This window comes from Mustelus asterias, chromosome 7, assembly GCF_964213995.1.
Source record: "Mustelus asterias chromosome 7, sMusAst1.hap1.1, whole genome shotgun sequence".
Lineage (NCBI taxonomy): Eukaryota > Metazoa > Chordata > Chondrichthyes > Carcharhiniformes > Triakidae > Mustelus > Mustelus asterias.
Window position 1 is genome coordinate 13477408 of NC_135807.1, and position 13715 is coordinate 13491122.

At 46.5% G+C, this 13715-nt stretch overlaps 1 protein-coding gene across 1 annotated transcript in view; it reads left to right on the forward strand.

Annotated features, from left to right (window-relative positions):
* The window catches only part of fam210aa (family with sequence similarity 210 member Aa), a 13479-nt gene extending 244 nt beyond the window's left edge, over positions 1-13235 (forward strand). The window contains exons 2-4 of the mRNA XM_078215676.1: positions 2378-2891; positions 8775-8886; positions 11546-13235. Of these exons, the coding sequence (XP_078071802.1) occupies positions 2378-2891; positions 8775-8886; positions 11546-11779 (860 nt within the window). The 3' untranslated portion in view covers positions 11780-13235. The remainder of the gene's footprint in view (positions 1-2377; positions 2892-8774; positions 8887-11545) is intronic.
* Positions 13236-13715: the final 480 nt, after the last annotated feature.

Consider the following 13715-nt stretch of genomic DNA (forward strand, 5'->3'; position numbering starts at 1 on the left):
AGAGAGAGGAGGGGGATGTGGGGAGAGAGAGGAGGGGGATGTGGGGGAGGAGAGAGGAGGGGGATGTGGGGAGGTGGAGAGAGAGGGTGGGTGAGGTGGAGAGGAGAGAGAGATGTGGGGGAGTGAGAGGGGGTGGATGTGGGGAGAGGGGGTGGATGTGGGGAGAGGGGGTGGATGTGGGGAGAGGGGGGGGGAAGTGGGGAGAGGGGGGGGATGTGGGGAGAGGGGGGGGGTTGTGGGAGAGGGGGGGGATGTGGGGAGAGGGGGGGGGATGTGGGCGAGGGGGGGATGTGGGGAGCGGGGGGGGGATGTGGGGGAGGGGGGGATGTGGTGGGAGAGAGGGGGGCTGCGTGTGGGGAGAGAGGGGGTGGGAATGTGGGGGAGAGCGGGGTGGGAAAGTGGGGTGAGAGAGGGGGTGGGAATGTGGGGTGAGAGAGGGGGTGGGAATGTGGGGAGAGAGAGGGGGTGGGCATGTGGGGAGAGAGAGGGGGGTGGCATGTGGGGAGAGGAGGGGGGTGGGAATGTGGGGAGAGAGAGGGGGGTGGGAAGTGGGGAGAGAGGGGGGTGGGAATGTGGGGAGAGAGGGGGGGGTGGGAATGTGGGGAGAGAGAGGGGGGTGGGAATGTGGGGAGAGAGAGGGGGGGTGGGAATTGGGGAGAGAGAGGGGGGTGGGAATGTGGGGAGAGAGCGGGGGGTGGGAATGTGGGGAGAGAGGAGGGGGGTGGGAATGTGGGGAGGGAGAGGGGGGTGGGAATGTTGGGAGAGAGGGGGGTGGGAATGTGGGGAGAGAGGGGGGTGGGAATGTGGGAGAGAGAGGGGGGTGGGAATGTGGGGAGAGAGAGGGGGTGGGAACTGTGGGGAGAGGGGGGGGGGGGTGGGACTGTGGGGAGAGAGGGGGGGGTGGGAATGTGGGAGAGAGGGGGGGTGGGACTGTGGGGAGAGAGGGGGGGTGGGAATGTGGGGAGTGAGGGGGGGGTGGGAATGTGGGGAGAGAGGGGTGGGAATGTGGGGAGAGAGAGGGGGGTGGGGGGGTGGGAATGTGGGGAGAGAGAGGGGGGTGGGAATGTGGGGAGAGAGAGGGGGGGGACTGTGGGGGGAGAGGGGTGGGGATGTGGGGAGAGGGGGGGAGGTATTTGGGGAGAGAGGGGGCATGTGGGGGGAAGAGAGAAGAGGAGTGGGGGGGGAAAATTGGGGAGTGGGGGAATGTCGAGGGGGGGAGTGGGGGAATGTGGAGGGGGGGGGAGTGGGGGAATGTGGAGGGGGGAGGGGAGTGGGGGAATGTGGAGGGGGGGGGAGTGGGGGATGTGGAGGAGGGGGGGTGGGGGAATGTGGGGGGTGGGGGAATGTGGAGGGGGGGAGTGGGGGAATGTGGAGGGGGGGAGTGGGGGAATGTGGAGAGGGGGGTGGGTGTGGGGGAATGTGGAGGGGCGGGGGAGTGGGGAATGTGGAGGGTGGGGGAATGTGGAGGAGTGGGGGAATGTGGAGGGGGGTGGGTGTGGGGGAATGTGGAGGGGTGGGGGGGGAGTGGGGAATGTGGAGGGGGGTGGGTGTGGGGGAATGTGGGGGGAGGGGGGGAAGAGGGGAATGAAGGGGGGACAGGAGGAGGAGATGGGGAAATGAGAGCTAAGGAGGATCATAAATCCCTCCAGTGCAGAAGGAGGCCATTCGGCCCTTTAACTCTACACCAACCACAATCCCACCCAGGCCCTCTTCCCGTAACCCCTCATTTTTGCCCTGCTATTCCCCCTGACACAGGTTGATTTAGCATGGCCAATCAACCTAACCTACACAACATTGGGTTGTGGGAGGAAACGAGCACCTGGAGGAAACCCACGCAGACACGGGGAGAATGTACAAACTCCACACAGACAGTGACTGAGGCCAGAATTGAACCTGGGTCCCAGGCGTTGTGAGGTTGCAGTGCTAACCATTCAGGGGGCGGGGGGCTTAAGGAAGGAAGGGCTGTGGGGGTAATGGAGCAACGATGGATGGGCGATTGAGTGAGGAGTGGGTAATAGAGGAATGAGTGGGAATGTGGGGGTGGGTGTGGGGTAGCAGGCAGTGAGGTGCGGTGAGGTAATGGGAAATGAGAGGAGGCGGAGGAATGAGGGTCCTGGGTATCTTAGAATGAGGAGGATGGGGATGACGGAGGGAATGAGGGGGGGCCGTGGGACCGGGCAGGTGGGGAGAATGAGGGGCTGCGAGAACGGGGGGGGAATGAGGAGGGGCTGCGGGAACAGAGGGTGTGGGGGATTAATTTAAGAATGAGGAGGGGGTGGGGGGGATTGAGGGAATGAGGTGAGGGAACACAGAAAATGAGAAGGCAGGTGGGACAGTCAGAGTGGGAAATCTTAACACTTTCATGTTTTCTTTCCAGTTTTTCTTCACTCGGCCAGAAATCGAAAGACAGACAACTTTAAAATGCAGAGGTACTTCCTCCAGGCCATCCTCTGGCACTCGAAACAAGCTTGCAATGCCCGGCCATGTGCCACACTCCTGTTCCCAACTACCTGTGGGAAAATGCCTTTCGTTATCCCACACCGGGGACAACTCCTGCACCTGTCACGTCCAGCCGTTGCCTCTGAACAGAGAAGGCCAGATCTGCAGAATGAACCATTATCTGCACAGGGCATTGAGCAGGAGCCCAAGAAATTGCCAGGGAGTGACCTGCAGCACGATACCGTGTCGGACTCAGTTCAGAAATCGTACTTTTCCCACACGAAACTGAATCAAGACATGGGAGGCATGGAAACAGATCCGCTCCAGGACCCATCCATCGGCCTTTTTCAACGATTCAAAAGGACATTCAAACAGTATGGGAAAGTCCTGATTCCAGTACATCTGTTGACATCCACTATGTGGTTTGGTGCATTTTATTATGCAGCAATGAAGTAAGTAAGTTGCAAGTTACTATGATCTAGTTTTAAGCTTTCAAAATCCTCCTATTGCTCCTGGTTATTTTGCATGTTGCCTTTAAAACCGTGTCCTCTGGTTACTAACCTTTCTGCCACTAAAAACAGTTTCTCTTTATTTGTTCCTCTCAAAACTGATCAGAATTTTACACGTCTCTCCTCTTGGCCATCTCTGTTCTGAGGAGAATGATCCCAGCTTCTCTGGTCTATTTACATAGCTGAAGTTCCTGATCCCAGGTGCCATTCTGGTGAACCAGTCATTATCTCTGAACAGAGAGAGCCTAATCTGCTGGATGAAACGTTATCCACACACCACAAGCGCGTTGGGCAGGATCCCAAAGATTTTGCATCTTCTTGGCTTGAGGTCCTTTCTAAAACATGGTTCTCAGGATTGGATGCAATCCTGTCAGGTTTGAGTCAGAATGGTTCAGCTTCATTGCTGAATCGCCGGCTCCAACGCACCCCTCCCTGATGAGCTCAATGCATTTTATGCCCGTTTTGAGCAAGAGCTCAGCGAGAGAATGTCATCTGCTCTGGAAGTCTTGGCCGGATTGGTATCCGAGGTCACCATCGCAGGTGTTGAATCGGCCTTCTCGAAAGTTAACCCATGGAAAGCGACTGGCCCAGATGGGTACCCAGACGAGCACTCAGATCCTGCGCAGACCAGCTGGTGAGGGTATTCACAGACATCTTTAATCTCCTTACTCCGATCTGAGGACCCTACCTGTTTCAAGAAGACAACCACATCCCTGTATCAAAAGAAAAGCCAGGCAGTGACTATTGTCTGGTGGCTCTGACATCCATCATTATGCAGTGCTTCGAAAGGTAAGTAATGGCACAAATCAATTCCAGTCTCCCAGATTGCCTGGATCCACTACAGTTTGTCTATTGCCACAACAGGTCCACAGCAGATTCCATCGCCTGGCCCTACACTCAACCCTGGGACACCTGAATAACAAGGACACCTATGTCAGACTCTATTGACTATGGTTCAGCCTTCACCATTATCCTAGCAAAACTCATCTCCAAGCTCCATGGGCTAGGGCCCAGCTCCAGAGGCTAAGGAAATTCAACATATCCGCTATGACTCTCCAATTGTTACAGATGCACCATAGAAAGCATCCTTTCCAGATGTAACACAGCTTGCTTTGGCTCCTGAGCTTTGACAAAGGGTCATTTGGACTCAAAATGTCAGCTCTTTTCTCTCCTTGCAGATGCTGCCAGACCTGCTGAGATTTTCCAGCATTTTCTCTTTTGGTTTGCTTTGGCTCCTGCTCTGTCCAAGACTGCAAGAAACTACAAAGGGTTGTGAACATAGCCTAGTCCATCATGCAAACCAGCCTCCCATCCATTGACTCCGTCTACACTTCCTACTATCTCAGGAAAATAGCCAGCATAATCAAGGACCCCACGCACCCCGGACATTCTCTTCCACCTCCTTCCATCTGGAAAAAAAATACAAAAGTCTGAGGTCACATATCAACTGACTCGAACAGCTTCTTCCCTGCTGCTATCAGACTTTTAAATGAACCTAGTTTATATGAAGCTGATCTTTCTCTACATCCGATCTGTAACTGCAATACTATTCTGCGCCCTCTCTTTTCCTTCTCCCTTATGTACTCTATGAATGGTATGTTTTGTCTGTATAGCGCGCAAGAAACGATACTTTTCACTATGTCAATACATGTGACAATAATAAATCAAATCGATATGGTAGCACTATCATTTGAGTCACAAGGTTCATGTCCAATTCCAGGGTTTGAGCACAAAATTCAAGGTTGACACTCCAGTGCAGTACTGAGGGAGTGCTGCTTTGTCAGAAGTGCTGAATTTTCCAATCAGTCGTAAATATAAAGTCCCATCTACTTGCTTGGGTGGGTGTGAAAGATTTGAAAAAGAGCAGGGAACCTGATCTCCTGGCCAATATGAATCAATCAACATAACAAAGAAAGATTATTTGGTTGTTTTCATATTGCTGATTATGGGACTTGTGCTCAGTATTGGCTACCACGTTTCCTACATTACAACAGTCTACACTAATGGGAGGAGCTGGACTTAACAGAGACAAGCAGGCAGTTGCTGTTTGAATTTGATCAGAGCAGTAGCCCTTTCTTTCTCTCTCTGGAAATTGAAGTCTGGGACCTGCTGGAAAATAAGTATCTGTCTCTCCAGGGGTCTGCAGAAGGCAAAGGTGTTTTTCTCCCTCACCGGAGATCTGCTGTGTGAAGACAGGCCTTTCTCTACGGTTTTGCTGTCAGAGGTCAGGTGTCTCTATCTCTGTCCAGAGGTGTTACAAGGCTGTAAGACCAGCAACTCTCATAAGTCTGTGTGTTTTGCAAACTGATTCTAAAGAGGTGTTTACATCTATGGGGACATTGCTTAAATTGGAACTAATTGAGACAACTTGCAGTTAAGAATTATACCTTGTCATGTTCAAGTATTTCAGTTGGTTAAAGTTATGCTAATTCTTTTTGTTATAGTCAAACTGTTAAATTTTGTTTTAGTAACTTCCTAGTGGGTGAATAGAAGCGCACCTGGAGTGAAACGCCTTACGCTGACACTAATGCCATAATCAAAAATAGTTGTGGTCTAGTCTAACTTCATAAGATACCTTAGAGTCTCTAATCTGGTCGTTAACAGTTGTCTATATATAGCTCATGGTAGGAAATTATTTGTGAATGCGTATAAACACAGCTTGTTCAAAATAAAAGCTGGGAATTGCCTTGGAGATGCCAGAGTTCCTATCACAACGTTCAGTGTCGCAGGAAGTATCTCCCAAGGTGATTTGCAGAACTTGATCTCCTGTCATTTCGAAGTTTCTGAAAATGCATGAAACTCGACTCCTCAGCAGCTGAGACTCGTGTTTCCCCTGAACCTCAATATTGTCTGAGGGGAGATTCCATAACCTGCAGCTGCTGAGCACATTGAGGTCAAGATATCTCAGGCTTTGGAAACATGATGGGAGTAAAATTTTCTTGACAGAAGGCATGGAAGGTGATTCAAAATGTGATTGTCACTTGATTTTTACTTTGTTTCAAACCTTGCTTTGGATTTTTAAAAATATAAGTCTTAAAAGGCAAGGCAAAAAATGCTTACAAAAATGTTTTAAATGATTGATAGGTTGATCAATTTGTGACATTCAGGTTCCCCTCCCCTGCTGCCTGCCCCAATTAACATTTCTCATGTTTTTCTCAACGTGGTTGCTTGTTGTCTGGCATTTCTTTCTTTCCCTCTAGACCCCATTCCTCTTTAATTAAAACCCAATTATTAATCATGCTTTGAGCCATATTCCATTTGGCTGGGCTATCCGATCAAATGTCATACCGCCCAGAAAAGGCCCTTCTGCCCATCGAGTCTGCACCGACAATATCTCCCACTAAAGTCACGCTAATCCCATTTTCCAGCACTTGTCCCATATCCTTGAATATTATATTTCAGGTGCTCATCCAAATATTTTTTAAAGTTTCCAGCCTCCACTACCTTCCCAGGCCAGTGTATTCCAGGTTCTCATCACCCTCTGAGTGCAATTTTGTTTCCTCATCCCTTCTGAATCACCTGCCATACACCTAAAACTGCCCCCTCGCTATTGACCCCTCAACCAAGGAGAATAGCTGCTTTCTATTTAACCTGTCCAAACCCCTCAATCTTATTCACCTTACTCATGCACTCCCTCCCCCCACTCCTCCCCCAACCTTCTCTCCCTGAAGAAGATAATCCAACCCTATCCAGTCTCTCCTGATAGCTGAAATGTTCTATCCCAGGCAACATCCTGATGAACCTCCTCTGTAGCCCCTCCAGTGCAATCACATCCTTCCTATAGTGAGGTGACCAAAACTGCGTCCACTACTCCATCTGTGACATAACTAATGTTCTGTACAGCTCCAACATTACCTCCCTGCTCTTGTACTCTATGCCACGACTGATAAAAGCAAGTGTCCCATATGCCTTCTTAACTACCCTATTCACCTGCTCTGCTGTCTTCAGGGATCTGTACCCCTGAATAAGTACCCCAAGATCCATCTGTTCCTCTGAGCTTCCTAGTGTCCTGCCAATCATTAGTTACTTGCCCTGTTCCTCCTTCTGAAGTGCATTACCTCGCACTTATCAGGGTTACATACCATCCGCCACTGCTCTGCCCATCTGACCAACCCATCTATATCTTCTGGTAACCTATGACCTTCTTCACTAACCATTCTACCAAACTTGGTGTCATCTGCAAACTTGCTTATCATTCCCCTCACGTTATCATCTATACTACTTAATTATAATATATATGTGTATGTGTATATAACAAATAATAAGGGTTCCAGCACTGTTCCTTGTGGTACATCACTGGACACCAGCTTCCAGCCACTCAAACAGCCTTCTACCACCACCCTTTGTGTCCTATTACTAAGCCAGTTTCAGATCCACCTCGCCAAGTTTCCCTGAATTCCATGTGTTTCAACCTTCTCAATCAGACTTCCATGTGGGACCTTTCAAAGGTTTTGCTAAAATCCATTTAAACTGCATCAACTGTACCTCCCTCATCCAGAAATGTCCAATAATTTATTCAAGCATTACAATCAAAATTCTTTTCTAAACTCCTTATTGGTGTTGGTGATATATAGAACACAGTACAGCACAGGAACAAGCTCTTTGGCCCACGATGTTGTGCCGAACATTACGCTAAATTAAACCAATCCCATCTACCTGTCCTTGGTCCATATCCCGCTATTCCTTGCATATTCGTGTGCTTAATTAAGAGCCAAATTATATCTGCCGCCTCCACCACCCCGGCAGCACGTTCCAGATACCTACCACTCTCTTGTGTAAAAAAAAAAACTTGCCCCCTCACATCTCCTTTGAACCTACCTCCTCTCGCCTTAAGTGCATGGCCCCTTGTGTTAGACACTTCAACTCTGGGGGAAAAAGATTCTGACTATCATGTATTATAGAAAGGATATTATTAAACTAGAAAGAGCGCAGAAAAGATTTACGAGGATGCTACTGAGACTTGATGGTTTGAGTTATAAGGAGAGGCTGTATAGACTGGGACTTTTTTCTCTGGACCGTAGGAGGCTTAGTGGTGATCTTATAGAGGTCTATAAAATAATGAGGGGCACAGATCAGCGAGATAGTCAATATCTTTTCCCAAAGGTAGGGGAGTCTAAAACTAGAGGGCATAGGTTTAAGCTGAGAGGGGAGAGATACAAAAGTGTCCAGGGAGGCATTTTTTTTCTCACACAGGATGGTGAGTGTCTGGAACAAACTGCCAGAAGTAGTAGTAGAGGTAGATTTAATTTTGTCTTTTAAAAAGCGTTTAGACAGTTGCATGGGTAAGATGGGTATAGAGGGATATGGGCCAAATACGGGCAATTGGGACTAGCTTAGGGGTTTAAAAAAAGGGGGCAGCATGGACAAGTTGGGCCAAAGGGCCTGTTTCTATGCTGTACACCTCTATGACCCTATCAACCCTATCTGTGTCTCTTAATTTTAAAGACTTCTATCAGGTCTCCCCTCAGCACCAAAATCTGAGCTCGTGCCAAATGTCTAATGTCCTCCCTGTGGGTCAGGCACTCCCTATGCACTAATGGCGACCAATTAAAGGCATAGGCAACTTTTGGTAATCCTTGCACAGTCTTGAGAACCCAAATAAGGTATAGTTGACCATCTTGGTATATTTCCCAGTAAGACACAATTGTAAAGAGAATTTTTAAAAGACTATACAAATAAATGAAGCATGTTTCAAAAAGCTGGTATTTTATTTGCAGTGCAGTGGTTAGCTTTCTGCTATTCTCATTTAGTGAAGGCAAAAATAAAATCATCGTATTTATAAAAGTGCATCAAATGCTGAAAGAAACCTTCTGTTTTTATTTCCAGAGGTATTAACGTGGTTCCATTTCTTGAGTATGTAGGAGCACCGAAGGGTATAATACACATTTTGAGTAATTCTCAAGGTGGAAATGCACTGACTGCCTATGCATTGTATAAGGTGAGTAACATGTTGAATTAAGCTAGACTTTGCATTGCTAGTGACCTGATCTGCGTTTTTAAGATTCTGTTTCAAATCATGGAGTGTTTTGCGTTTCATCCTATTACTGAGTAAGATCAAGAAAGAATTTTAATATTGAATACAGGAGTTGGGACGTCTTGTTGAAGTTGTACAAGACGTTGGTAAGGCCACACTTGGAATACTGCATGCAATTCTGGTCACCCTATTATAGAAAGGATATTAAACTAGAAAGAGTGCAGAAAAGATTTACTAGGATGCTACCGGGACTTGATGGATTGAGTTCTAAGGAGAGGCTGAATAGACTGGCACTTTTTTCTCTGGAGCGTAGGGGGCTGAGGGGTGACCTTATAAAGGTCTATAAAATAATGAGGGGCATAGACAAGGTAGATAGTCAATATCTTTTCCCAAAGGTAGGGGAGTCTAAAACTAGAGGGCATAGGTTTAAGGTGAGAGGGGAGAGATACAAAAGTGTCCAGAGGGGCAATTTTTTCATGGAGGGTGGTGAGTGTCTGGAACAAGCTGCCAGAGGCGGGTATAATTTTATCTTTTAAAAAGCATTTATGGGCCAAATGAAGGCAATTGAGACTAGCTTGGGGGTTTTTTAAAAAAAAGGCGGCATGGACAAGTTGGGCTGAAGGGCCTGTTTCCATGCTCTAAACCTCTGACTATAATCAAAGTGACTGGGTGAATATAATGTAATACTGATCAATGCAATTTCTACATTGTGAAAGAATGAATAAGAAGCAGATGTAAAAAAAGAGATGATACGATTCACATTGGGAGACCCTGACAAATGCATAAGAGTGACAGTAATTTGCGGATGATAGGGAACTTGGAAGCCTTGTGAACTGTGAGGAGGATAGTATAGAACTTTAAAAGGCCACAACTTTAAAAGTGGAATGGGCAGACAAGTGGCAGATGAAGTTCAATGCAGAGAAATGTAAAGTAATTCATTTTGGTTGGAAGGATATGGAGAGACAATATAAAATAAACAACTCTAAATGGGGTGCAGGAGCAGAGGGATCTGGGTGCGTAAATCATTGATGGTGGCAGTTTAGATTGAGAGAGCAGTTAATAAAACATACAGTATCCTGGGCTTTGTTAATAGGGGCATTTAGTACAAGAACAAGTTAAATTAGTATAAAACACTCGTTCAACTTCAGCTGGGGTACTGAGTCCAGTTTTACCTATTCAGTCATAGGACATGGGCATCGCTGGCTGGCCAGCATTTATTGCCCATCCCTACTGCCTTTGGAGGGCAGTTGAGAGCCAACCACACTGCTGTGGCTCTGGAGTCACATGTAGGCCAGACCAGGTAAGGACGGCAGATTTCCTTCCCCAAAAGGACATTAGTGAACCAGGTGGGTTTTCCCGACAATCAACAATGGTTTCATGGTCATCGGTAGATTCTTAATTCCAGATTTTATTTTAAATTGAATTCAAATTCCATCATCTGCCATGGTGGGATTCGAACCCGGAATTAATGGTCTAGCAATAATACCACCAGGCCATCACCTTTCCTTAAGTTCTGGGCATCGCACCTTCGGAAAAGTGTGGAGAGAGTGCAGAAAAGCTTCATGTGAATGGTTCCGTGGATGAGGTTATCATAGAATCCCTACAGTGCAGAAAGAGGCCATTTGGCCCATCGAGTCTGCACCGACCACAATCCCACCCAGGCCCTACCCTCTTATCCCTACATATTTACCCGCAAATCCTTCTAACCTACGCAGCTCAGGACACTAAGGGGCAATTTTAGCATGGCCAATCAACCTAACCCGCACATCTTTGGACTGTGGGAGGAAACCGGAGCACCCGGAGGAAACCCACGCAGACACGAGGAGAATGTGCAAACTCCACACAGAGAGTGACCCAAGCCGGGAATCGAACCCAGGTCCCTGGAGCTGTGAAGCAGCAGTGCTAACCACCGTGCCACCCGGCTATGAAGATATGAACTCATAAAAGGATCGGACAAAAGCAACACGAAGAAAAGCTTTTCGCTTAGTGTATTTTTAAGATGTGAAATGCACTGCCTGAGTGTGTGGTGGGGAGGCAGGTTTAACTGAGGCACTCAAAAGGGAATGGACTGCTATCTAATGTGCAGGGTTACAGGGAAATGGCACGAGATGAACTGCTCATTTGGAGAGCCAGTGCGGACACGATGGGCTGAATGGCCACCTTCTGCTCTGTAACACTTCTTGAATAACCTGGATAGTGTGAATCACAACTAGTACTGCAGAGTAAGCAGCAAGATCTTTCTGAAGAAGTTACGATTTTGTGGAATTAATGCTTGATTCCAACACCCCCCTCCCCCCCTCAAATAAATTTGATACCACTCTCCAGTGAGTCTCCCAATTCACCAGGGTGGGCACCAGCGGAAGATTCCGCTGGAAACTCATGCTGGCGGAAAGCCAATTTTTGGGGCTCCCACGATCAAGCCTATTGGTGGAGGTTAGGGAGAAATTCCCCCCCCCCCCCCCCCCCCCATTCCAACACTACATTCCACGCTGGTCAACACCTCAGAAATAGGAGTTGATGTTTTTTTAAGTCTGATTTTCAGCTCCTCATCTTTACAAGGTCCAACTTCACAAGCCTTTAGAGCTATTGTAGATTAATATTTTTGTCTGCTTTTCTCTCACAGCTTGCCACACCAGCCAGGTATACCATAACGTTGGGAGGAACATCGGTTGCAGTTAAGTATCTCCGTTCCCATGGTTACTTGCCGACGCCTCCTCCAATGAGAATGTATTTGCAGGATAGAATGGAAGAAACCAGGGAGCGGTTTTCAGAAAAAATGGAGGAGACAAAAGAACTGCTTAGTGAGAAAATACAAGAAACCAAAGACATGGTCTCCTTCAGGAAAAAGAAAGACTAAGTCTGCGGAACCGTTCAAAATCGGGAAAACATTGGCCATCTCTTTGAGTTTCAAAGTTGAGATACGTTGTGCGTACGTTATGAAGTAACACTCTTGGGTATCTCGGAATTGTCAATGATTTGTTGTGATATCCGGCACCGTCGAAACGGTTTCTGAAATAATTAGATAATTTTGAGTGGAACACATTAATGGCTTTGGAGGGAAAAGGTAATGGAAAAGTGGACCCGTGACAAAAATCCTATATTCAGTGGTGTCAGAAAAGGAAATTCAGTTTATCGTACTGTAGTTACTAAATAGACTGGTTAACATTAGGGCCTTTCAAATGAGTTCCAGACTCTCTAAACTCCTTTTAGACGAGTTTGTCACCGAAATGTCTTCTGAAACAAGACCTGTTGTGTGTGTGTGTGTGTAATGTGACAAAAAATAAAACCTAATCACTTTAATATGAATCATATAAAGGTAAGCAGTCACGTTTTCACCATCTCTGTATGGCTGTGCATGTTAATTACTAAACTCTGACTATTGAAACTCGCCGGCACCCTGCAAAGTTTCCCGAGCAATTAAACACGGATGATCTGCACCGGTCTTTACTGAAACAAAGGGGCAAAACCCCACCTTAACAGAATCTATTGTGCACGACATGATATGACACTCCTGCCCTTTAATTCAAGGGTACAGCTTGTGGAACAGGGGCAACCACTGAGGTGATGTAGCTTTCAAATTCTACTCTTTAAAAGCTTGATAATTGAGGATTTTATCTTCACTCTTCCTAATAAACTGGAAATATCTTGTACGTATGATCATTAAACTGAATCTTGGATAGCTGTAAAAGATGACATTTGGACATTGAATTTGTGAGGATTATTTAAGAGTACGTTGTGATGTATTTGAACAAAATCATCCACCTGTTTTAGAATTCAGCATTTGGCTCTTGCTGAGACCCAGTTGTTTTGATTTGATTTATTATTGTCACATGTATTAGCATACAATGAAAAGTATTGTTTCTTGCCCGCTATACAGACAAAGCATACCGTTCATAGAGAAGGAAAGGAGAGAGTGCAGAATGTAGTGTTACAGTCATAGTAGCTAGGGTGTAGAGAAAGATCAACTTAATGCAAGGTAAGTCCATTCAAAAGTCTGACAGCAGCAGGGAAGAAGCTGTAACCAAAACAGAAAACGCTGGAAAATCTCAGCAGGTCTGGCAGCATCTGTAAGGAGAGAAAAGAGCTGACGTTTCAACAGTTGGCTTGTGAATTCCTCTTCAAGAAAAGGGAGACTAATGATGTATTAATTTCCTAACCAAGAATCAGACATATGTGCCTACTAAATGAGATTCAGAAATTAAAATGACATAATCCACTTGTATCTTAAATATCCAATGAAACTTGTTAATATCCATCTACTGGAAACCTGAGTTGAACTGGATTAGTTCAATAAATTCATTTTTTTATAGCTCCTTTAAATATGGTTTATTAAATTAGAAAATCCATCAGTTATTTGCATTATTTTGTTATACTTCACTATCATAGGTAGTTCTACATTTTTTGTTTGTTTCCAAGCAATGTAGGAAGTAATATGCAGTGAAAGCTTGAGCCAAAATAAACAAAATACTGCGGATGCTGGAATCTGAAACAAAAACAGAAAATGCAGGGAAAACCCAGCAGGTCTGACAGCGTCTGTGGAGAGAAAATAGAGCCAACGTTTCGAGTCTGGATGACCCTTCATCTTTCTGACCAAGGGTCATCCAGACTCGACGTTGGCTTGAGAACTTGAGCGATGTAGTCCAAGGGGTACCAGAATTGGTTTTGTTTTACTGAGTTGGGTCATCTCATCCAGGGAGCAGCTGGATATACCAGCTTTATATGTCAGCTTTGGCACTGCCAGGTAACAGGAGGGAGAAATCTACCTGAGCATGTCCTTACCGGTCCACTTGTTG